General features: G+C 38.9%; 1 protein-coding gene across 18 annotated transcripts in view; it reads right to left on the bottom strand.

Moving 5' to 3' along the window:
- GOLGB1 (golgin B1) overlaps positions 1-26,854 on the bottom strand; it is an 88,384-nt gene that overhangs the window by 6,777 nt on the left and 54,753 nt on the right. For 17 of the 18 annotated variants that reach the window (XM_059065406.2, XM_059065408.2, XM_059065398.2 and 14 more), the window contains 6 exons: positions 26,088-26,161; positions 18,684-23,887; positions 15,899-17,813; positions 10,221-10,399; positions 3,749-3,914; positions 3,410-3,547 (listed from right to left, as the gene is read on the bottom strand). In XM_059065406.2, the coding sequence (XP_058921389.1) occupies positions 3,410-3,547; positions 3,749-3,914; positions 10,221-10,399; positions 15,899-17,813; positions 18,684-23,887; positions 26,088-26,161 (7,676 nt within the window). Of the gene's footprint in view, positions 1-3,409; positions 3,548-3,748; positions 3,915-10,220; positions 10,400-15,898; positions 17,814-18,683; positions 23,890-25,223; positions 25,229-26,087; positions 26,162-26,854 lie in introns of those variants that run through there. The other variant, XM_067034490.1, reaches the window with a different exon arrangement.

Here is a 26,854-nt window from a genome sequence, read left to right as displayed (position 1 = left end):
ATTCCTGTAACTGAAGAAGTCTAACTGCTTTTAAGCCACCCTCATACAAACCACCTTTTGTAATGTCTGCACTGTTCTGTCTAGGATAGACGTAGATCCCTGTAGTTTAGGGGTTGGCAAACTATAAGCCAGGGCCTACTGCCTTTTTTTTTTTTTGGCTGTGTTGGGTCTTCATTGCTGCACATGGGCTTTCACTAGTTGTGGCGAGTAGGAGCTACTCTTCATTGCACTGCATGGGCTTCTCATTGTGGTGGCTTCTCTTGTTGAGGAGCATGGGCTCTAGGTGCACGGGCTTCCATAGTTGTGGAGCGTGGGCTTAGTAGTTGTGGCGTGAGGGCTCTAGGGCATGCAGGCTTCAGTAGTCGTGGCATGCAAGCTCAGTAGTTGTGGCTCGCAGTCTCCAGAGCACAGGCTCAGTAGTTGTGGTGCACGGGCTTAGTTGCACTGCGGCATGTGGGATCTTTTCAGACCAGGGATCGAACCCGTGTCCCCTGCACTGGCAGGCAGATTCTTAACCACTGCACCACCAGGGAAGTCCCTGCCTTTTCTTTGTAAATAAGGTTTTATTGGAACATAACCACCCCATTTGTTTATGTGTCACCTGTGGTTGCTTCTGTGCTACAACTGCAGAGCTGAGCTAGTAGTTGTAACAGAAATGGTATGGCCTACAAACCCAAAATATTTACTGAGTCTTTAAGAAAAAGTTTGCTGACCTCTGCTCTAACTCATAAGCTACTGTATTTCATCATATCTATACTTGTAAAAACAGTAGGAGGGAATAATAGAGATTACATGATACCAATAATCATTCCCCTCATGTTTTTAAGTTTTAAGTTTCATGTTTTAAGTTTGCATTACCTACAAATATCCAACCATGCTAGCAGAGATACATATAAAATCTGAGCATCCATGGAAAGAATTAGGGCAGTGGCTTGGAGAGGAGACATTCTATGCTGACAGCCCATCTACTACCATCCCATGCTAGGACCTAAAAAGCAGTCCTCCTAGCTAGCTGGGACCCATTTAGAGTGAGGCTTTAATATCACCAAACAATTAGCTCCATGAGGGGTCACTGTGTATCCTCAATCCCTAATGTATGGCCAGGCTCATAGAAGGCAGATAATAGTTATTTGTTTTTGATGAATGATGAATAAGTGAATGACCAACCCTAGGGATGGAGATACCTCCTTACAGCTGATTTCTAAAGGAAGAACTCTTTCTCACCCAGAATGACAGTGATCTAAAGCAGTGTTTCTCATACTTTAAGTGGTATGTGAAGTATATCTCAATAAAGCTGTTAAAGAAAACATAACTTTGATAATGACCCAGAACACAGTATATAAGTAACTGAAACTAAAGTTTCTCAAAACAAATTATATTCTTTATTATATATTACATAATACATATTTTCAATATTTTTTACTTGTTTTATAAAATAAAACTATATGCACTATTTGTAATAGCTCAAAACTGAAAACTCCAAAAGTTCTTTAACAGCAGAAAAGAGAAATTGTTATATGCCTACAATGTAATAAATACTACACAGCATGAGAACAGAAAAATCACAGTATACACAACAACATGGATTAATCTCACAAAATAAATGAAGCAAACAAAAGAGAAGATATGATCCATTTATACATAGTTCTAAGGTGGTGGTACTGAATAGAAGACACAAGGGACTCCTGGGGTTCTGGTATGTTGTGATTTTTGATCTGTGTGCTGCTTATACAGGTGTCTTCACTTTCTGAAAATATACCATGATGTACTTGTGATTTGTGTGCTTTTCGGTGTTTTACTTCAGTAAAACATTTACATGAAAAATGTTTCAGTTGCTGCCCACTAAAATGACCTCATCATCTACTAGTAGCCCTGAATTGCAGTTTAAAGTACTGTCCAGAAAAGACAAATGCCCAGAGTGATTCACAGTCTAATGTTCAGGAGGGCAAATATAACAAAGGTTGAGATGGGGTCTACTGAATAGTTTCTAGAAAGAGGAGGTGTTACAGAGCTATGAAGGGCAGAACTTTCTAGAAACAACTGACTAGGCTAGAAAAGGAACTGGGTAGGATCTGCTCTGGAGTCTCCCCACTGCCCCCTTAAAAATTCCCAGACAACCTCCCCAAAAAGGGTCTGCAATTTTACCAATTCATTTTGATCAACAAACCTACTTAAAAATGCAAATTCCTCTGCCAAAATTAATAGTGTTATCAGTCTCTGATACTTCAATGTCAATTAGTTGAATTTAACAACATTTAATAAGTACCTTCTACATAAGCCAGGCACTGTGCTTTTCCATGTACATTATCATATTTACCTCAGACTGACCTCCTCCTAACACCTCAGGCAAATTACTTAATACCTCTGGGCCTTAGTTTCCTCATCTGTGGTACAGCCTACTGATCTCTACCATTTTTGGATCACAGATCCCTTGGTGAATGCCTGAGTTCTTGTGATGAGAAATTTACACACACACACACACACACACCATTTTGCGTATATTTTTTGGACATTTATAGCCCCCCTCAAAGCTAATTTTTGGATTCCAGAGTCTGTGATTACTTAAATCCCTTCCAGTGCTAACATACACTACCTTGCTGGCTTCCTCTGAAGAAGGCAGAACTAGAGGAGGTGCCACTAGAGAATACTTTGACTAGTCAGAGAGCAACAGGAGTATAATAATTCATAAGGGGGTGGTGGAGGGGAAGCAGATGAAGGAAGAAGAGAAGCCAGAGAATGGATAAGGGGAGAAGACAGAGATGTGAAGGCACCAAGAATAATCTTTTTTTATCTTGCCTTGGCTTTTGCTCTAGGAACCATACAGCAAAGCAGCTCTTCCCTATAGAAAGAGGTCCTCTACTTCAGCATGCTTCCCTAGAGTGTCTAGAGTGGCAAGGCTGGGGTTTGGGAAAAAGCAAGCTGGCTTCTTTAATTCCAGAACATTAAATACACAATGAGGAGGCTTACAAATGGAGTGAAATGAAGAACAGATCGCTCACCTCTGTCCCTGTTATCTAATCACACATGAAAATCCTCTTTCCTGAGACTCTTCCCTGTTACACACTATTGGGAAATACAGAGAAACTTGCTGGAGGATTTGTGGGGAGTTAACTCAATATTACTAATTGATACAGATGGGGAGATGATGTTGGGGAGGAAGGCTCCCTAAAGGAGTTGGCTTTTTTATTCTTACTGAATGGGTTTCTCCAAATCACTCCCAAGGACTCTCCAAGGGTGAGGAAAAGGAAATGGCCCTACGTGCAGTGCTTTGGGGTAAGCAACTTTACAGAAAGGTGAAACTTCTGTCCCCTAATATAGCTAGAGCCAGGCTTAACCAGATTCTACTTACCTTCTTGATTCTAGTCATGGAAAAAAGAAATTGAACTCCAGCCTAGCAGGAAACACCTACCTTGCTGTTCAGTTGCTGAATTCTTAACTCCTTTTGGTGAATTTCCTTTAAGCTGTCATTGAGCTGAGTCCTAAGACGTTCTGTCTCATAAACTAGGTTTTGTGATCCATCTAGGGAAGCTGGTGTCTCTGGGGATGCCTGCCAGGATACAAACACTGATGAAATTCTCTCTTAACATTGTTCATGCTTAAATCCTTCCTTCCAGAAACCCTGCCCACCTCATAGGAAGTCATCAGATGGTTTGCCTAATAGTGGCAGATGGGCACTTAGCTTTCAGGAAGCTGATGTTTCCTGGGTAGTGGTTACCTCTGAGTAGCAATCAGCGCTGAAATCACTCACCTGTCTTTGATACTGCACTTTGTGGGTCTCAGTCGGGGAGGAAGAAGATCTCAATTCCCTCGTAAGATTCTGCAGATGGCTGAGCTGCTGATCTTTATCTGCAATAGCCATAAGGTACTGCTCCTTCATCCTCCTCTCATGAATTTCCCAGGAACTCTTCTCCATCCTAGAAAAAACACGGAATAGTCACAGGCAAAAATATACTTGTGAGACAAAGATGAATAATTGCATATTTAAAACAGTATTATGGGCTGTAGAGATGTAGTAAAGAAAATATATAACCAGAGAGAAATTTATGTTATAAACAAAACTGTGCAGCAAGATGATGGAGCAGAACTTAAAAAAGAATTGCAACTGGCAGGTTTGGGGAAGAAAAGCAGGCATTTGATCTGAATCCTGAACAATGAGTCAGGCAGGTTTCCATAATGGGAAAAGCATTCCAGGTTCAGGGAGCAAACAGAACAAAAGGCACAAGAATGAATATATATAGTGAGTTTTGGAATTGTTGTAGTAGTGTGTAGAGTGGATAGGGCAGGAAATGAGGGTGGAGAGGAAAGAAGTCAGACCCTGTGGGGCATTGAACACCATGCTAAATAAAACTTACTCTAAGCAATGGGAAACCACTGTAATTCTTCAGAAAGGTGATGCCATGATACAGTATACTATCAGGGTTATGAGAATGCAACTGTAGAGTCTGAAGGATCGGGGTTCAAATGCTGGCTCTATCATACACTAGGCATGAGACTGTGTAAAAGTAACTTAATCTCTGTGAGCCTCATTGGTAAAATGGAAATAAATGATCTATTCCTTAGGATTATTGTGAGGATTAAATGAGATACTTTATGTCATGCACCAAACACAGAGCCTGGCATATCACAATCACTCAACAAATATAGATTGCTGATATTTATTTATCCCCTGAATTTGACCAAAAGGGAAGCTTCTATTTGACCCCAGCTAATTTTCCATAGTTCTGTCAAAAACTGCCTCCGCCATATTCTTTAGTTCTACTTCTTTCTACACTATGATTGAAAAAAACCATTAGGATTGTAATCAAATTTCTGCAGCATCTCTTTACTTTGAATAGTACCCATGTCTCTAATTTTTCCTAATAATATAAGGTTTTATTTGAATTGCATCTGACTTTTTTGTTTCTCTCTACAAGTAAGGTAAAATGGTCCTTTCTTTTCTAAAGGACATACACCAATTATGAAATAATCCTGCTATGTCAAGAGGTGACTTGGATTACAGTCAGATTATTTTCAAAGGCAGAGCTAAAACTTAGAAACTAAATTTTTATTACAAGGCCACTATATGGAAAAGGCACAGAAATTTTCTAAAACACTTTCTCCGATATTTGTCTGCGAAAAATGAGAGAGAATAAGAAAGAAGGAGTGTAAGACTGAGAATGCACAAGAAAGATCACAATTCTTCCATAAAGCTTTAAGCCACCATTTTGTTTAGAAAGATGGACAAGTAGTTATGGTGTAGAGAGACCCTCAATGGAGAAAAGGCACTAAGGAACAAACCTGATTACTTAAGAGAACACAGCCATAAATGGGTTATACCTCACTTACCCCTTAAGTAAGAGAGCACAGGAACCAGAGCAGAATAAGCAAATCAGTAGCCACAATGTTATTGTATTAAGTCCGGGCTCTTCTCATAAGTCAAACCCAGTGCCATAGAAGCCTGAATGAGATGTTCCAGATTTTTCATGTATGAAAACCTCATTTCTCCCAAGTATTTCAAGAGCAAAAAACAGCAAGTCTTAAAGATATTCAGCTAAAGAAACTGGTCCTAGAGTCAGTGAATCAAATCTGTGTCCTCGTTTTCTTCTTCTAAAAGTGAAGTAAAATGTCTTCCTTTCCTTCTCATAATTTACTCACATCCACTTGATATACAATTTTTCTTTTCTTCAAAACTGCTCAAATGTGGAAAGTAAAGAGAGAAGGGCTAAGAGAAAGGTAGAAAGGGAGAAAATGAGGGAAGAAAAATATCAATAGACCAGAAATCATTTTTTTCTCCCTCTTTTTCTCTTCCCTTTAGGGTCAACTTTATAAGGAAAGTATCCTTTCAGAATGCCCTGTGAGGAAGTTTAAAGAGGAACAAGTGGCTGCAGAAAATAACCCTTTAGAGCCTTGCAGCCCTTCTTCCGTTTACACTAGCAACTGGACACAATATATTTTTAGTTCCAGGTGATCTGGAGATAATATGGGAGACAAAAAGGTGATGTTCTTCTGAGCTCCCAATCACCTTTGGGGGGCCCTAAATTCAGTGGTCAACATTAATGTGCATCTGAGGGAAGATGATCTCTTGATGGTGAATTGAGATTCTAACAGAATAAGCTAGGGCAGCTATTCCCTGGCAGAAAAAAGGATGAGGTTGAAATAGAGCATCTTTCTTTTAGGGTTCAATTCCAGAAAGAAGAAACAGAAGCAATTTGTATTCCCAGAGAGCAAAAATTCAGTTTTTTTACCTTCTCTGCAATCATCCTTTGATTAAAAAAATGTGTTCTTGTATTATCTGACGAAGTTGCCAACTCCATGGAATAAGTTTAATATATTTTCACTTATAAGAAAGTCTGTAAAGATGTTGAATATGAAAATATTTTGGATGTAACTTCACTCCATAAAATTCAAATGACCAAATTCTAAAAAGCATTTTGCTCTATAAATCTTGCTTAAGGTTTATTTTGAAATATAACGTTAATAAAGTGCATGGCATCTAGGATCTGTGAAGGAACAAATCTCTTCTATCTACACATTAAGAGCTCTCTTAGGGATGTTACAATAATTATTTTACTATATTGATATCTGTTATCATGGTAGATAATGTAACCTGAATGGGACTCTAGATTCCACCTCATATTCTCTGTATTCACTTGCCTATGTTAGTACTGTAGCAGCAGGTGAGACAGAGTAGGTGCTGCTTGATCAGCAGCACTTTCCAACATGGAGATTTCCCCTTTTAGTATCAAACTCTGAAAGCTTTGGGTTTGATTTTACTAAGGTGGCATGTACCACCATCTTACACTAAGCAGTAATAAAGTCCCAACAATGAGGCTGCAACAACAGGATCTGTTTTTATATACTGTTAAGCACTTATTCTTTACCTTTTCAGATCAAATCTGAAACAATGAATTTAAAAAACATCCAAACTTTGAGTTCCTATCATAATTTTTTCCCCTCTAATAGAACATATAGCACTGTTAGTCATCTTTAAAGGAAAAGGGCCTGGATTTCTAGATCCAGACAAGATGGAGTAGATGCATTTTTTCTTATTCCGCCCACTAAGTATAGATTAAAAACCTTGGAAATTATATATAAAACCAAACATAAGACGACTGGAAAAGATGGAGAAGAAGGTAGAGAAGCTCAGTACTCTAGGACTTAAGGAATGACATGGTGGTGACTTCACTGGTTTTTCTTTTTGAATTCGACATATCCCAAACTGGTTGAGGGAGGATCCAACAACTTAGAACACGAATAAGTGCCAAGAAAAGATTGCTGTCTTTTGCCAAAGGCCCAGGAAGGGGAAGACTAGCAAGACAGAAACATTAATGACAATAACCACCCAACTGCAGCAGAACATCACAGAAAGACTACAGTATCTCCCTACCGCCATTAACAAACTCCTAGTGAACAGATTAGTGTCATTCTTGCCTGGAGGTAACTAGGTGCACCTCACCCTCCCTGCTAGGTGGTGTCAGAAGAGGCCAAGTGGGAACTTCCCTGGTGGGCCAGTGGTTAAGACTCTGCGCTCCCAATGCAGAGGGCCTGGGTTCGATCCCTGGTCAGGGAACTAGATCCCACATGCTACAACTAAGAGCTCGCATGCTACAACTAAAAGATCCCACATGCTGCAACTAAGGATCCTGCATGCTGCAACTAAAGATTCCACGCGCAGCAATGAAGATCCCTCATGCTGCACCTAAGAGCCAGTGCAGCCAAATAAGTAAATAAATAAATATTTTTTTTAAAAAAGAAGAAGAGGCCACATGTGTACACTGGACTGTCCACCACTCTGGTAAAGAGGTGCCTCTCTCTGACCACCCTCACTCTCACCCTCGCTATGGTGTCATTGGAGACAACATGTGGAGCCTGGACATCCACCTCCACCCATAACAGACTAAAATGTTCCCCCCTGTTCCTGCAGAGGTAGTAAAAGAAGAGGCCAGAGGGAAGTTTGGACTGTGGGCACTAACCAGTGGTAACAGGTGCCCCTCCTCAATCACCCTCCTGCAGTGTCAGTGGAGATTAAGTGGGGACCCTGGACTTTCACCACTGCCCAGTGACAATGAAGTGCTGCCCTCCACACCCCTGAGTGGTATCAATGGAAGCCATATGTGGAGCTTAGACTTCTACTCTCACCTAACAGTAATAAGGCACTGCTCCCTGCTAACTGCAGTCTCAGTGGAGTACTAAGTGGGGAGCCTGGACTTCCTCTGGCAGTATCAGGGCACTGCCTCCCACTAAGGGTTATCAATGAAGGCTGAGTAGGGAGCTCACTGGACTTCACCCTCCTCTAGCAGTAAAGTGGCAGTGTTCCCCTTCCCCTGCTGGCATGGTGGCAGTGGAAGCCTACCAAAGATTTAAGTAAGACTGAGTCTTAAAACTTACAGGACTCCAAAAAGTCCAGGTTACAACTGAAAATCACTCATCATACTAAAAACCAGGGAAATCACAACTTGATTGAGAAAAGAAAATCAATAGATTACAACACCCGAGATGACACAGATATTGGAACTATATATATGGAATTATAGACGTATTTTAAAGTGGTCATCATAGAAATGCTTCAACAAGCAATTACTAACACACTGGAAATAAATGAAATCAGAGAAAGCCTCAGCAAGATATAAAGAAGACCTGAATGGAAATTTTAGAATGGAAAAATACAATAGCCAAAATAAAAAGCTAACTCAATGGACTCCATAGCAGATTGGAAGTGATGAAGGAAAAAGAAAAAAAATCAGTGAACTTGAAGACAGACAGTAAAAATTACTGAATCTGAATAAAGAGAAAAGTAATCAATAAATTGATTTCATCAAAATTAAAAAGACCTTCTCAACGTAAGGATGAAAAAAATAAACTGCAGACTGGAAGAAAATATTTGCAAGCCATGTATCTGACAAAACCTGTATCTGGGGACTTCTCTGGTGATCCAGCAATAACGAATCCACCTTCCAATGCAGGAGGTGCGGGTTCGATTTCTGGTCAGAGAACTAAGATCCCACATGCCGCAGAGCAACTAAGCCTGCGCACCACAACTACTGAGCTCGTGCACCTCGACTAGAGAGCCTGTGTGCCGCAAACTACAGAGCCCACACGCCCTGCAGCCTGCACGCCACAACTAGAGAGAAAAAAAAAACAAGCGAAAAAAAAAAAAAAAAACCTGTATCTGGAATACATAAAGAACTCTCAAAACTCAACAGTAAAAATTAACAACCCACTTAGAAAATAGACAAAACACATGATCAAATATTTCATCAAAAAGGACCTATAGATAAGCATGTAAAAAAATGTGCAACATTAGTAGCCATTATGCAAATTAAAACCACAGTGGAACAGCATTACATACCTGTAAAAAACTAAAATTTAGTTATAATATCAAATGCTGATAAGGATGTAGCATTTGATATTGAAACTGGACTACTCATATATTGCTGGTAGGAGTATAAAATGATACAGTCATTCTGGAATATAGTTTTACAGTTTCTTAAAAAACTAAATGCCACTTATTATATGACCTAGCATTTGCATTCCTGGGCAATTATCTCAGAGAAATTAAAACTTATTGTCCACATAAAAGCCAATACACAAATGTTTATAGCAGCTTTATTTATAATAGCTAAAAATTAGAAACAACACATGTCCTTCAATGATTGAATGGTTAAAGCAGTACATTCATACCATGAAATACTACTTACTCATCAATAAGAAGAATGACGTATTGATACATGCAATGATGTTAATGGATGTCAAGGACATTATGCATGGGTAAAGCTAATTTCAAAAGGTTGCATACTTTAAAAAAATTCTCAGAATGAAACAAAATTATAGAGATGGAGAACAGATTAGTGGTTGCCAGAAGTTAGGGATATGGAGATGGGAGGGAGGGGAAAAGTGTGACTATAAACTAGTAGCACAAAGGACATATATGTGATGATAGGGCAGCTGTATACCTTGTTGTAGTGGTGGTTACATGAGTCCACACGTATGATAAAGCTGCATAGAACTATACATATACTTGAGTGAATGTCAAATTGGTGTGAAATCTGCGTAAGATCTCCGAATCGTACCAATATCGATTTCCTGGTTTTGAAATTGTACTATAGTGATGGGAAACTGGATGAAGGGTACATGAAAGCTCTTTGTACTATTTTTGCAATTTCCCATAAATCTATAATTATTTCATTTAAAAAAACACAAAAAACTAAAAGAAAAGGATTAAAAAGCAGGGATTACCATACCTGAGCTGATGCAGCTCATGCTGCCAGGAGAGGTTTTCCTGCCTGAGCTCTTCTTGCGTAATCTGAAATGTTTTTGTCTTATCTTGATAATCCTGAAGTTGAGCCTTCAGTGGACGTAACTCAGTGATTTCTTGGTTAATCTGTAAGTATTGCTGCTGCAGATTCTTCAATTCCTTCAGCTTTAACCAAAAGGAAAGGAAAAGGGTGATTCATCACATTTCATTCATTCAGCTGTAAGTCAGCAGCACCTCCCTGCTAAGTCAGTCAACATCACAACTGACTACCAGCACCTAACAGTCCACTGACATAATGGCAGCATGAATCCCTAAAATGGTGAAATACATGCAGCCAGGCTGGTGGGAATCTCCTGATGGAGCGGCCATCAAGGCTGTAGGGCCTGACTACTACTGCAACTTGAACCCCAGCCCACTGGCCCTGAGGTCCTAAGTTGATGCTAGATCTACAACTCTGAGATAGGATAGACTTAAAGGACTTAACAGCTTCTTGGCGGGTGGTAACTCCCTAGAACAAGAAGTGTAAAGATAGATTGGCTTTCTATTTAGCCATGTGCCCTGGCTAGGCTTCTAAACTTTCTTACATGAATATCAATCTTAGTTCTAGTTTAGCTAATGTTGATTAGAAAGAAGGCATTGATGCCCAGGCCCAGTGTTAAGAACAGTTAGAATTTGGAGTCAGCTATCCTGCCCATATAGTGTGTGATGCTACGCATGTTCCACACACCTTCTAAGCCTTAATTTCCTTCACCTATAAAATGAATGTAATTACAGTACTCCTCACAAAGATTGAGAATTCAATGAGAAAATTAATGCACTCCACACATAAAAGTTAGTGGTGGTGATGATGATGATGAACTTGCCTTTAATTAGCAAAACTGCCTATCTACATTCCAGATATATCTTCTAACTGTTTATCCCCAATATTCTTTAAAAGCTTGGTAGTAAGAAATAATGTCAGCACATCTGGGCAAAGAGAGAGGCCTTGAACACACATCTCTTTCACCCTTTCTGGAAATATCACTAAAGCTACAATAAGGGCATCATTTTATAAGCATAAAACACAAGACCAAGAAGAACAAGAGAGGAGTCAGCAGCAACAAAATTAATTTTAGAAACTGAAAAGCAGATGCATAAATTGTAACTGACTTAACAGTTCTGGGAAAGGCAAGTCTTAAGCTGGCAGTAGGAAAAGCCAAGAACCAATAGAATTTACTCTTCAGACTCTTCAAAAGGCTCAGGAATTAACAGCACCAAGTACCTCTGGAAAAGATGGTGATGTGGGTACGGAGGAGGAGGTGATAGCTGAAATAAGGAGGATTTGATGAAAACTGCTTGAGAACAACTACATCCCTAAATACCCTCCCAGTCCCACACTTTTTGTTACTCTGACGGACGACTAGAATTTTATTCTCTAGAAAAAGTTAAAAGAGTGTCTCTGGACTATGGAACACTAGGTACAGTAGAAGGTAAGGGTATTGCTCCAAAACAAGGGTGATCAAGTGAATGTATGCCTTCTGAATGCTTGAAGCCTTTCCTCTATTTAGCTTGAAGAGCACTGGCACACAGGCCTTTACCATCCATAAGGGAAATTGAGAAGTCTTCTCTAGAAAATCTGACCAACCCAAGAGGAACTAAAAATATCAACATGGGGACTACCCTCAAAAGCTAAGCAAGATCACCATGCACTGAAACTCACAGCTGGTAAGTCCCACCCACAAGCATTTTAGACTCTGCCCACAAACATGAAGAATAAATCAAGGATTAACCCTCACCTGAAGAACAGCTAACATTAGGCAGAGATAAAAAGAAACTAGAAGAAAAGTAATTCAGAAGACATCAGCAGAAGAAGGAATGTCATGTACTCAAAGACTTAAGAGAATATTGGAAATTAGAAACATTATAGTAGAAATTTTAAAATTATAAAGAAAAACTCATTATGAAAAAATTTCAAAGAACAAAACTACCCCCAATCTTCTTGGAGAAATAAATTAAGAATATATATCCATGAGACAAAATAAATAAATAAATAAATCTTTAGAAATCAGGAACATGATAGCAAAAATGAAAACTTCAATATAGGATTCATATGATGAAGGTGAGAAAATATTCCCAAAGTAAAGCAAAAACAATAAAAAAGTTAAGAAAATTATAGAGCCAATCCAGAAGGCCCTACACCTAAACAACAGGATTTCCAGGGAAAAATAGGCAATAGAGAAAAAGGATGGGGGGAAATGGTAAAACAGAATTCAAAAGAACTGCCCAAAATTGATGAGCATGACTTCTTAGATTCAAAGGACTAGACAGAATGATAAAAATAGACCCACACCAAAATACATTATCATGAAACGTCAGAACACACAAGACTAAAAGATTCTATTTACAGTTGACCCTTGAACAAGGAAGGAGTGGGGGTACCCACCCACCGTGTAATCAAAAATCCATGTATACTATTGTCGGCCCTTCATATATGCGGTTCTTCTACTGAATATATCTGCTGTTCTGCATCCACAGAGCCAACCACCCACTGATCCTGTAGTACTGTAGTATTTATACTGAAAAAAATCTACGTATAAGTGAACCCATGCATTTTAAAGCCATGTTGTTCAAGGTCCAGCTGTATTTCCAGAGAGAGAGAAAGAGATAAGAGATGAGGGAGAGAGGGAGAGAGACAGAGACAGAACTATCTCATATACAAAGGATCAAGGATCAGAATATCTTTAGACTCCTGAACCACAATGTAAGCTAAAAGGGAACAGAACAATGTCTTCACAATTTTGAAGGGAAATTATTTTCAGCCTAGAATTCTATACTCAGCCAAACTATCAATCAGGTGTAAGAGATGACACGACATTTTCAATAAATTTACCTCCCCTGTATCTTTTCTTAGAGAGCTACTGAATGATTTATTCCAACAAAATGATGGCACAAAACCAAGATGAAGAAAACACAGAATACAAGAAACAGGAACTCTAACACAAGAGAGAAATGGAGGGAGATATTCTAAGATGAAAACTGTGTCCTAGGAGTACAAGGCAACTGATTCATTTAAGAGCAAAAAAGAGATTCCAAGAGAATTTTCTTCCTGAAGACTAAATAGATAGGAATAAACATCTTGAAAAATGTGGATTAAATGGCAGTAAATCTGGCGTTAATTACATTGATAAGTACAAAGAAAACTAAGCAAGCAACAACAACAAAAACACAGTTATTCACTCTAGGAAAAACAAAGGTGTTGAGGAAAATAACAGTAACACATATCTCAGGTCTAATAGCATTTGTAGTCATAAAAATGTAAACATTGAATATTGATTTAATCAATATTAAAATTAAATTACATCAGGACAATGGGGAAGGGGTTGTATATTGAAAATGTACGTCTATACTTTGAAAACAGAGGAAGTAAAGAGAATTAAACCCTGTTCGCATATAAGAAAGTCAACAGCTAATGCAAAGAATGAAAAGCCAAGACGCACTAGAAACATGATATTTAGCTACTGAGGAAACAGCAAAATAACAAATTAAAAGGGTTGAAAGCAGATTGCCTCAGAAGAAGGAGAAACAGGGTTGGGAATGCTACTGTTTGTTTTTCTTGTCAAACATTGTAGAATTTAGTGACTCATCAAATATGTGTGTATAGCTTTATCTTTTAACCCAAAACTAAAATCAAAACATATTTTTGTTTTGTTTTAAATCAAACAAATATTATTTATGCAATTCACTCACTCCTCTAGTCCAGATACTCTAAATGTTACCTTCGGAATAGAGCAGATCATCAGAAAGCTGTGTTTCTGGAACTGCATTTTAGCCACTTGCAGAGGTAACTTTAGTGAATTACTCAAAATTCTTTTGCTATGCACTTACATCAAGGGACAGCTAAATAAAAACCCTATAAAACAATTATTACATTTACTGTAGAGAAGGTAAAAAATGTTTCATAACTTCATAGTGTCCTCCCTATGGAAACACAGAAGAAATTTCTTGCAGGCCTCAATACTTAAAGAATAACTATTCTTATCTGTTCCAAGTAGTTTTACTTTCTTCCTTTTCCCTAAAATAGACACTGCAATTCATACACAAGGTTTTAAAATTCCGTACTTCTGATGGCTGCCAGACCTCAGAGCAAAATTAGTGGTCCATCTTTCTAATAGGATATTGTGATATCCCTTTGGGATAAGTTTACTCCTAAACTAAACTTACTCCTGGTTCAATCTTTTTCTCTCAGATCCTAATTTTCTTTTCCTTCCCAGTTCCTCACCTTACATTATCTTGAAAAACTGTTCATATCTTTATATGCTACCTCAAATCATTTTCAAACTGAAATAAGTATAGACAAACAAAAAGGCACCTCTAGAGATTTTCTCTACAGCCTTTAGGTAGGAGTGCTTCATTTGATTATGGGAAAATTCTAAGGAAGTTTGAACACATATGAAAACTCCAGAATGTTTTCAGAGTTGTTTGTTATGCCCTAATAGAATCCTAGAATCCCCTGGGTTAACTCCTTGCCACTTAGACCCTCAGACTTTATTTGCAAAACTTCCCTTTGACTAATTATGTAAAGAAGAAAACCAAAGCCACCTAAGCTCCTTTCAGACCTAGCTCATCTCTTGGGTAGTCCTGAGGGAAAGGAAGCATAGTGTAGGCAGAGGTGACAAACTACTGGCCTAGGATGAATGTTTAAACTGATAGTGATTGAAAGAAGTTGTCGTACATGCAGCCAGTGGCTGAGAGACTAGAAACTTCAATGCTCATGAGACAGACTGAGAACAAGATATGTGGAAAAGAAGAGTTGATGGACAATTAACAATACATTCAGTAAGTATGCAGAAGGGCCTCAGTGGCTGTAGCAGAGCCTGTATGCAATATCATTGAGTCAGACTGTCAGGCCTTCATGTGATTTATAACCCTGCCTAGGCTTTATGATTTGTTCATGGCAGATATAAAAGCCTCAGTCTCAAAAGTTCCTATAATTTCCCTACATGACAACTTCACAAAATAGAGAAAAGTGTTTTCAGTAACAACCACACATATAGAGAATATGCATCAATTTTTGATTATCTACCATATGATTAACCACCCTTTTGCTAAAAACCATGGGAAATATGAACAAGTATAAGACATGACACATTTACCAAGAGTTTACAATTTAATTGGGGAAATAAAAAATAAGGGTATAGAAATTAAACACACACACACTCATATATATCAAGGCAATATGGGACAAAGGAAAAGAGAAGCACTAGGGAAGTACAGACAGAAGGTAATAGACAATCAAGTGATCTGGAAATGTAGCCGGAGGATTTGAGCTCTGGGGCAACATTTAAAGAGTGGGAAATATGTGCCCAGAAAAGGAAAATGGAAATGGAAAGGACATTTTGTTTCAGAGGATGGTAACGTGGGTAAGTAGATCAGTTTGTGGGTGAGTAAATCAGTTTGGCTGAAATGAAGAGGATGAATAGAGAAGCAGTAAAAGAGGATGCTGGAAAGAGAGGCAAAAACAAACTATAGGGTATTAAATCCAGACTAAAAGGTCTGAATTGTCCTAGAATGCCCAGATAATATGAATAAAATTTTTTTATCATTTTCTATAAAAATGAAAATCAATTTAAAGAAAGTTTCAAAAACTCTCAAAAGAAGATTGGAAAGAGAAACCTAGATACTCACTAGTCGGTCTCGGTCATTTTGAAGTGATGACATAGCTTTTTTTAAACTCTGTACTTCATCTGGGCTGGTTGCAGGTGGGGCTGCAGACCTCTGCTTCCCTTCCTCTGACTTGCGGAATTTCTCCAGTTCACTCAACAGGCGATCTCTCTCATTCTGTAGACTGGCCATAGCCTTGGAAAAGGACTGCACTTGGTTGTAAGAGTCTTCTAGTTGTGAGGACAAGTGAAGCAGTTGGTCATCTTTGGACAGAAGCTGTTGGTTAAGTTTCTCAAGGTGGGGCAAGCTGTTATCCTCAGTGGAGTTAACTGGAAATGCAGCTTTAGAAACAAGAACATCTCTCTCCTTGCTTAAGAGGCCCTGCTGTTCTCTCAGCTGTGCCAACTCCTTCAGACTGGCCTCATATTTCTTTTTCAGTTCCTCAACTTCCTCATTGGCATGATCTCTACTATCTTGTAGGGAACTCATTGACCTTCCAAAAGACTGGATTTGTGCTGTGAGATCTTTATTTTCTTTGGTGACCATGAGTAACTTCTGTTCCATCTCTACCAGATCTCTTGCTAACTCCGCCACCCTCTCTTCTGCTGTTTCAGTTTCATTTCGCATTATCCCTGCATCATGATGAAGATGCTTTAATTCTTTCTTCAGTTTATCTTCAATTTCACCTACCTTTTTGGCAGCTTCCTTCTGAACACGAACCAATTCCTCTTCCAGTTCTGTAATTCTCTTCTGAGACAAAGAAAGGGTAGTATTTAACTTCTCTACCTCTTCTTCTTTTGCTTTTAATTGGGCCTGGAATATTCCTAAAGTACCTTCTTCTTGCAAGGCTGTCAGTTGTTTCTTTAGTTGGGATAGAGATACTTTTAAGTTCTCAATCTCTTTAGATAAACCTCGTTTCTCCTCCTGTAGGGCAAGAGAGGACCTCTGCAGCTCCTCCTTTGCTTCCTCAGACTCCTTGAGCTTTTCTTCTAATTTAGCATACTCACTTTTCACCTCCTTAGTCTGCTGAAGTTGAGCTTCAAGGAGCTGCTTTTGCTGACAGTCCTTTCTTGATATCACTTGGTTCAGGTCTTCTCTATATTGGATCAGTTCTGCATTGAGCTTGGCATTCTCAGAATTAAGATCATCCATATGACTTCTCAAGCATCGAATTTCTTCTTTCAGCTTATTATTCTCAGTAGCAGCATCCTGGATGAGTTGGTCTTTTTCCAAGATCACAGAGAGATGTCGCTCTTCCAGCTGTTGGTAGTCACCTACTATACGGTCTCGGTCATCTTGGAGAGAAGACATGGATTTAACAAAGGAATTCAACTGAGCCTTCTGTTGCATGTTCTCCTTTTTCATGTTTTTCAGTGTTTCCATAAGCTGATTGGTTTTGTCAACAGCCTTTTTGTTCTCTTCTTCTAAAACAGTATTCTCCTCTTCCTCCTGGGACAGCAGATTTTCCAATTCTTTAATTTCTTTATCATGCTGCTGATGCAGTTCAGCAACAGCTACTTGGACTGCCTGTTCCTTGGCAGAAAGCAGGCTTATAATCTTCTGCTCTTTCATGTTTATTTCTTCATGCAGCCTACTGGTCAGTTGCCTGGAGGCCTGAAGATCTGTTTCTAGCTGTTCATAACTGAACTTACAATTTTGGATATCAGCCTCTTGCTGCTTTATGATCCCTTCCAAATTTTCTTTATTTTCCTTATATTTTTCTAAAGAGTTATTTAAATCAGTTGACTGGTCTCTGAGAATCTTCAGTTCTGATTCCAACTTAGCTAATTCATCCTGAGAACTACGGTATAGATGTCGAGCCTCTTCTAGCTGGGAAAAAAGTTCTTTGTTTTCTCCCTGTAGAGTATCACAGACCTTCTGCTGAAGTTGGACTTCTGTCTGAGCTTTAGACTCCCAAATCTGCTTGTCATGTTCAAGCCTAGAAAAAGAGAGAAGGTCATTAATTACAAATTTCAAGGGAAAAGTACTTGATGCGTAGGGAACACATACTACAACATGTACTCAGATCTACAAGTGAATAAATATTTGTAATTGAAGGTGTTCATCTTTTAAATAAAGAGGTATTAGCTCTACTGAATGTTCTGTATTAAAGGTATATTGCACCTAAGAATTCGTATAAAAACAAACTCCAAAGTATGTTGCTAATTTAGTGACATGACCTTGGACACTCTAAAGAGTGCCCCCTATTTTGTTCTTTGCTCTAGACAAGCTGTTGTCTGGCGCCTTAACGGAATAATCTTGGTATGAGAGGCAATGAGGAGACCTGTCTCAGAGCAGAAGGATCCTACTAAAAATGTGGGATCCTTGTAGGATACAAAGTGTGGGGGACACTGTTATTTCCTGAGCTTGAAAAGTGATATAAAATTGGAGTTTGAAGAAAGTAACTCTAGCAGGCATATGCAGTATGAATTGATGTGGAATATGAGGAAGAGAAAAGAGGAGATCATTTCAGAGGCTAAGGCAGTAATTTGAGAGTACAATAATATGTACTATGGTAAAAATTCAGACAAGGATAACGGAAATGAGAAGAAAGGAAGAAATCTAAGAGATCTCTCAATAGAAAGATGGGTAGAGAAGCAGATGTAAATTTTTCATGTTAATACAAGTTGTAGCAGAAAGTCATTTGCAAGAGAGCGAGAGAGACAGAAGTGAGAGGGAATACATCTTCGGTGAGAATTTAAACCAAAATCAGTCCCATAATATTAAAGGGAATAGAAATAGTTTAAATAGAGACTTCCTTTGCCTTGAATTACCTTTGGAAGAGCAAAAAAAGTCATTATTCATTTACCTGGAAATGTTGATCTTCAATTCCTCCATGTGGATGGACATCTGCCTAAGCTGATCCTTTAGAACACTGAAATTCTCTTCTTTAAGTCTAATTTCTTCTTCTTTGGTTTGAATAGCGTCACTGAACTTCCTCTCCCATTTCTTGGCTTCATCTATCACCCTGTCCCGATCATCCTGGAGGGAAGACATGCTCTTAGTGAAAGCTGCAAGCTGGGCCACAGTACTATCCAAGTTTTCCTGAAGTTGCTTAACTTCCTTGTCTTTCTTGTTCAAAGTAACCTGAATCTCTCCAAATGTCTCTTCTAAGTGGACTTTTTCTCTATGCAAAGCATCCAGTTTCTCTTGCATATTCTTCTTCTCTTTCAGGTGTTTCTCCTCTACCTGCTCCAGTCTTCGCTCAAGATCTTCATCCTTTTGTTTCATTTGGCTTTTAACTGATTCTTTATTTGACTGAAGCTCCTTTTTCAACTTGAAATTGTCTGCTAGGACCCTTGCTGCTTCACTTTGAGTGTCATCTAGCAGTACTCTGAAGCTAGCTAATTCTGTTTCTGCCTTCTTGCGATGTTCATTGGCTTGAGCCAGGTTTTCTTTGGTTATTTCCAAATCTTTTTGGGACTCAGTCTGAACAAATTCTAAGGCCTTAACAGTTCTCTCCAGAGCACTGATTTTCTCTTGGTATCTAATGCAATCCTTCTGTAGCTGCTTTACTTCTTGCTGTTTTTCTTTTAACAGCTCCTGAAGTTCCTTTGCATGACTTTTATTGCCAGGCCCTTTCTGAGCACCTTGTATTTTCTCCATATATTCCTTTCGTATTTCTGATTCCACCTTAGTTTTCTCCTTGACTAACTGCTGCTTTTCTTCTTCCAATTCACTCACACACTTTTTAAGGTTCTGCATTTCAGATTCTAGTAGCTCATTTTTGATTTGGGCATCTGTAACATCCTGATAATAATTCCCAATGCTTCCATTAAGTTCTGCTAATTGATTCATAAGCCTCTCTTCCAAATCATCTTTCTCTTCCTCTGCTGTCTCCTTTAGCTTGGTAACTCTGGCAAGTTCTTCTTGGATTTGCTGATTTAATGAGTTTATTTTGGTTACTTCTTCCTGAAGCATTCTTAGTTCACCATCCTTTGCTGATATTTGACTCAATAAAGCAGCTCTCTCATTTTCTAAAGTCTGACTAAATTCCTTGTCTTTCTGCTTGTCCTCCTCTAATTCAGTGATTCTTTCTTTGAGCTGATCCATCTGCTGTAGGTAATTATTAATTTCATCATGTAAGCTGACATTCTCACTTATATCAAGCTTGGCACTGTTCTCTGAATGAATGGATTCTGAATTTTCAGACCTTGGGTTCAAACTTGGAAAGTTTTGCTCATGGGCCTTACCTGGAGCAGACTGGGTTGGCTCTTCAGTGACAACCATCTGGTTATCATGTTTCTCAGTGGCCTCCAGGCTAGCTTGTTTGGATATGTTACCTTCTATCTGATGCCTTAAATCCTGAACCTCTTCACTTAAAGAGTCCTTCTCCATCATTAAAGCCTCAAACTCCTTAGAAAGGGTTTTATACTCTGTTTGGACCCTTTCTAGTTCCTCCTTCATGTTAGAATTGGAAGAAAGAAGTGCTTCCATACTATCTTTAGATGTACCTCCTGCAGGGTGTACCTCTGCTCTAAGCCTCTCATTCTCTTCTTCCAACTCTAGGATTTTCTGTTGTTTAGATTTAGCAAACTTTCTCATCTTTTCTTTCATCTCCTCCATTTCCTGTTTAGCTTCTTGCAACTGCTTTTCTGTCTCTTTCTTGTTTCCTTCTGTGCTTCTTAACTTGCCATATAGTTCTTGCTTCTCTTGCCTCACAGTTTCTACCACATGCTGAATCCTTTCTGCCTCATTACTAACATTCTCATAGGACTGCAGAAGAATTTCATATTCCTTTTGTAACTCTTTGTGTTTCTCTTGCCACTCAGTGCTTTCTGCAATCTTAGAACATTTCAAAGATTCAATTTCTTTCACTAAGTTTTCATTGTCTTCAGTAAGACCCTCCAGAGCTAATTTCAGACTTTCACAAGAACCATTGAGACTTTGATTTTCCATTAAAGATCTGTCCATTTCTGCAATGAGTTTGTCTCTTTCTTCCTGAAAAAGAGCTAACTTGCCTAAGAATATATCTTTCTCTTTATTTTGAGCAGAAACTTGGTTTTCCACATCTTCCAGAGACTTGGTGAGATGTTCAATGGTATCTCTGGCCAAAGACAACTCCTCTTGGAGACGTTTGTTTTCTTTTAGTACTTCTTTTCGGGAAATAAGGGCAGCTTGCAGTTTCCTCTGTATTTGTTGCTTTGCTTTACTTTCCTCTCCAATCTCTTCTGGTTTCTGCTTCATTTCACAAAGCTCCACCTGTAACTGCTTTATCTTCTCATCATGTTCTTTGGCTTGCATTTCCAGCTGTGTATGCAGAGCCTTCACTAAATCCTCTTGTTCTGTTATCTCTGTCTGTACTTTAGTAAGGGCTATTTCCTTCTCACTAAGCTGTCCAGAAAGGTATCTAACTTCTTCTTCTTTTTTGCTTATGAGTTTTTGCAGTTCATCTAGTTCAGGCTGTAATTCTCTTAAATGTTCTAATCCAGTGATTTCTAGTTGACTGCTTTCCAGTTGTTGCCTCAGGCTTTCTGCGTGGGCTTCAGCTTCATGGGACGCTGCCTTCAGACTTTGGATTTCTAAATTCTGTTTATTTATCTGCTCTTGTAACTGAAATACCTCTTCTGATTTTTTAGTCAGCTCACTTATTGTAGAGCTAACCTTCAACTCTAACTTTTCTTTCTCAGCCTCTATTTCTTTCAGCTGTGTCTTAATCTGGGCAATAGCAGTATTGCCCTGCAGACCATTTGTATCTCCAGGATGAGAAGGCCAGTCTGGGCACAAGTCAGACTCTGAAGCAGGTTGAGCAGGTTGCTGCTCTGTGGCTTTGAATAAAGGTTCTTCTAAACCTTGAGTGGGAGAACCTGGAACCCGCTGGCCACTGCCTGGGAGTTTTCTGTCCGAAGATTCCTTTACTTGAATCTGTAGTTCTCTTAGTTGGTCCCCAATGTTCTCATTTTCCTTGCTTTGCTCATCAAACTGTTCTTGCAAGCGATTATAGTCATCTTTCTGTTGCTTGAGCTCCTCCTGAAGATGTCTTTCTTTCTCCTGTGCCTTTTTTAGAATCACCTTGCGAGAGGTTAATACTTCCTGTAGCTTCTTTTGAAGTTGCTCCTTTTCTTTTTCAAGGTCCACTATTTTTTCTTCCAGTTCTGGTTTCCAGTGTTCTCCACTACCTGCACCAAGTGGACTGATGGCTGCTGCTTCTTTTACAGATGCTGCTGAGTCTCCATCACCTGCATCCTTATTACCTGTGGCTAACTTTTGGATAACTGTTTGGTTTTCAATGATTTCTGCTTGGAGCAGATCTATTTGGTTTGTCTTCTCTTGCAAATTCTGATTCATTTGTTTGACCACAGCCTGTAACTGTTCTTCAGCTGCTGCCTTTTCTTCCAAATCCTTCCTTACATGCTCTAGTTCCACTTCCTTCTCAGATATTACCTGTTTTAAAGATATTACCATTTCTATTTCTTGGCACTTAGAAGTCATACATTTTTCTAAGTCTTCTTTGCTTTCTTTATCTTCCTCCATTTCCCTCCTCTCACTCTCACTGAGTGGGGTGTCTTTCCTGGGTTCATCTTTCACTTTGGCCAATTCCTCTTCTAATCTACTGACTCTCTGTAGAAGTTCCTTTCTGTTAATAAGAGCAGCCTGGAGCTTTCTTTTTCTCTGCTCACTTTCTTTCTTTACAAGGTCTAATTCATACTGAAGTTCTTCTTTACTTATTAGCCCTACTGGGTTCAGCTCATCATAATTCTGTTTAATGCCAGAAACAGTTTCTTTATCTTCTTCCACCTGCTCTTTTTTGGCCTCTTCAGCTCTGGATAATAAATTCAGCTGTTCTTTAAGAGTCTTAATTTCAACCCCAAGAGAAAACTTCTCTTCATTAAGCTGAACCATTTTCTCCATCATACTAAAGCTGATTTCTGTCACTTGCTGATCCTTCTCCTCGATGGTTTGTTGGAGGATTTCCACATCTTTCTTTTTCTCTAGTAAGAGTTGGTCCATTTTTGCTATTTCAAGTTCCTTCTGTGAAAGAGCCTGTGAAAGTTCTTCCACCTTATTTGAGATATCCCTCTCACGGTCTGCCCCCTCGAGCACTTCACTTTCCTTCTTCTGCAGCTGGCTCTGCAGGCTTTTGATCACTGTACTCTGCTCAGAAAACCGAACCTGCACATCATCAAGTTCATTCTGTAAAACTTCAATCTTTACATCTTTAGATTTGGCTTCTATGCTGAGACTGTGGATCTGTTCAGTGAGCAAGTTGTGATGAGCAGTCTGGCTTTCATAGTCAAGTCTTCTTTGCCTTTCTGCTTCTGCAAGGTTCACTTCCAGTTGCTGTACCTGAGCCCTCAGTTCCGTTACCACACTAAGTTCCTTCACCTGAGAAAGAAGCTGGTCTCTTTCTTCAGACAAAGCAGTGAATGCACTATTGGTGTTTTCAGCATTTTTCTTAAACTCTTCAATCAGCTGGGTTAGGCTGCTTATTTCCTTGGCTTTCTCATCTAAATTTTTCTCATAGCTCTCTTCTGCTTTATGAAGGTTTAGCTCAAGCTCCAAAATTTGACATTTTAGCCTTTCCAATTCATCCTGGTGATACTGACAAATACCTGATACCACAGAAGGGGATTTATCATCATCATCCTGCTTTCCTGATTTTATTTCCATTCCAGTGTCATTTAAAGATATTTCCTCAGATGTTCTGTGTTGGTATTTAGTGCTCATCTGTTCTTCTTTCTCAGTTGTTGGAAGACCACTCTCTTCATTTGGCATGGGGGGAAAATGTTGCCCTGTATCTTCAAGCAATACTGTCATTTTAACTGGAGGTATTCCTTCACTCTCTGTCTGTTTCATTTCTTTTTGGTCAAGGACCTCAGGGTCACCCTCTGCCCTTTTGCCTTGAAGCTGCAACTTAAGGAATGCAATCTCCTCTTGGGCTTCTTTCATTTCCAACAATAAAATGGATAGTTCTTTATGCTTCTGAGAAAATGTGTTCTCCAGGACATCTTGCCCACTTTCCTCAGCAGAAGAGCTGCTCTTGTTGAGACTGGCAATATCAACCATGCTCATCTGTTTTTAAAAAAAGAAAGAAAAAGCTTCAATCAAATGTTTTATAGAAAAGAGCCTAAGTAGGGACTTCCCTGGTGGTCCACTGGTTAAGACTCCGCACTCCCCCAACAGGGGGCCCAGGTTCAATCCCTGGTCAGGGAACTAAGACCCCACATACTGCAACTAAGCCCTCAAGCCACAACTACTGAGCCTGTGCACTCTAGAGCCTGTGCACCACAACTAGAGAAGCCTGCATGCTGCAATGAAGACCCAGCGCAGCCAAAATAAATAAATCTCCAATATAAATAAATAATAAATAAATAAATTTATTAGAAAGAAAGAAAGAGGGAGGGAGGGAGGGAGGAAGAAGGAAGGAAGGAAGGAAGGGAGGAAAGAAGGGAGGGAGAAAGGAGCCTAAGTAAAAACTGGTATTTTGTGCATTTTCCAAAACCTAAATCTTTTCTGTCCAAACCTTCCTAACATAAAACTGCTAATTACTTTTAAAATCAGTTTTCCCAACTTGGACCTCTGAGGGTATCCTGTCAATCCTGCACTGAGGTCATGTCATATTCATAAGACCTAAGGAAACCTGAGACTCATTTTCTAAATATTCCTCACTTGGGAAACTTTTTCTTCAGATTAAAACTACTTATTTCTCCTAAGAACTGCTTAAAAATAAAAAGGGAAGCAGGAAATGAATTAAATTTTTGTTTCATCCCATGCCATGGAGGAAGTTAGGGATTCCTTTTCCTAAACTATCTATTGAAATGGGAAGTATTAGATAAGACAGCCATTAACAGACATATATCAAACAAGTTGATTGAGATAAATTACCAGGATAAAATAATCAAAAAGGAGTTCTGTTGGGGATTGGGAAGACATTATGGACCTGTTTTACAAAATATTAACCAAGTTACTATTACAAGGATTACTGTGTTAGACTGCTCAATCCACATAAGTTATTCTATAATTGTTTTCTTGGGAAACAAAACCAGTGAATCTCATGGCAAATTTAGACTTTATTAAATGAGTTTGAGGACATGGGTTCAATCCCTGGTCTGGGAAGATCCCATATGCCACAGAAAAACTAAGCCCGTGAGCCACAACTACTGAGCCTGTGCTCTAGACCCCGCGAGCCGCAACTACTGAGCCCATGTGCTGCAACTACTGAAGCTTGTGCACCTAGAACCTGTGCTCCACAACAAGAGAAGCCACTGCAATGAGGAGTAGCCCCCGCTCGCCACAACTAGAGAAAGCCCACGCGCAACAACGAAGACCCAACACAGCCAAAAATAAATAAATTAATTTTTTTAAAAAAGGAAGTTACATTATTCCCCAAAGCCATTTACGAGTCCATCACTGACTTCTTGATTGGAAGGACAATTAAACACAGTACAGCTAACAGTAATCTTAAATCAGCAGAATACTGAGCAACCATACATTTCTTACAGTAATTTTTAGGTTATAAAAAGCACCATTCTCTGATGATACCCTTTTTAATATAATCCTAAGTGAAACTGTGCCAACTGGGGAAGGGGATTTGGGGAGAGACTAGAGACTTTATCTAATCTCTTCACTGAGAAACTTTTCTGAGATGGGCAAAGAAGCTGAAATAAATGATAACCTAGCATGAAAAATGGGTTATCAAATCCCAAGCAAGTGCTACTGTACTTGCATTGGTTCTGAACAAAAAAATTCCAAATATTTAGAAACAAGTGAGAGTAAAAGATAAATAATAACCATTAGGACTCTTAAATCTCACTTTCCAGGTAATGTAATTCTCTGTCAACATTAGAAAATTGCAGAAAACCTTAGGTTTGAAATTACCTCCCTTTGATTGAGCTCATATTCTGATTATTTTAAGAATGCATTGGTCTTCCAATGGCGCAGTGGTTAAGAATCCACCTGCCAATGCAGGAGACATGGGTTCGAGCCCTGGTCTGGGAAGATTCCACATGCCACGAAGCAACTAAGCCGGTGTGCCACAGCTACTGAGCCTGCGCCCTAGTGCCTGCGAGCCACAACTACTATGCCCAGGCACCTAGAGCCTGTGTTCCACAACAAGACAAGCCACCCCAACGAGAAGCCCGCGCACCACAATGAAGAGTAGCCCCCACTCATCGCAACTAGAGAAAGTCCAAACACACCTACGAAGACACAACACAGCCAAAATAAATAAATAAAATAAATATTTTTTTTAAAAAAAGAATGCATCACTTACCTCACTGACTTCTCTATCTGCCTCTCCCGTTCTCTTCTGAGCCTCTAGGAGACTAATCTGAGAGGACAGTTTTTCTGAAAGTCACAAAATAAATATACTTAGAAGATAAATGTAGAGTGTTTGAAAAAAACAGAGGTATGATTGTGTATGTGGCTATTTGAGATTCATGAAATAACCAAGAGGAAAGAACAGATACAATAGTTTGGGGGAGATAAAATGTTTATTTTATTAAAGAAGTTGCAAAAGAAGATGAGAAGATGAGATATAAGATAGAATGGTACTAGGTGTTAATTATTAACCTGAGTGAAGTATAATAAATAGTGGAAGGCTTTAAAGGGAAAAAACATGCCAGAGCATATGACAAAAAGCAGCTATTTCTGTGGCATAATTTGGGACTTCAAGGGCAATAAATTTAAATTAATTTATCTATAACCCTTCTGTATTCATAATATATTAATATAGCACTTATAATGTCTTCAACATTCTTTCACATATTTTCATAAGGATGTCAAATTTTAGCACTAGAAGGTAGCTATCCAATCTCAATGACCATATGAGGAAACAAAGAAATGACATGACCTACAGCTAGTTCATAGAGCTGGGATCAGAATTCAGTCTTCTGAGTTCCACCCCATGTTTACAAAGTGTGTATTTTAAAAGGGTAGTAGTACCTTGGAGGATAAAAATATTGAGTATTAATAAGCACCCAAGAAGTTTATATTCTTTCTGAGAAGACAAATATACTAAAGAAACAAATAAAAGAAGCA

Source organism: Kogia breviceps, chromosome 5 (genome assembly GCF_026419965.1).
Source record: "Kogia breviceps isolate mKogBre1 chromosome 5, mKogBre1 haplotype 1, whole genome shotgun sequence".
Taxonomy (NCBI): domain Eukaryota; kingdom Metazoa; phylum Chordata; class Mammalia; order Artiodactyla; family Physeteridae; genus Kogia; species Kogia breviceps.
This window is presented reverse-complemented; position numbering and strand designations above follow the sequence as displayed.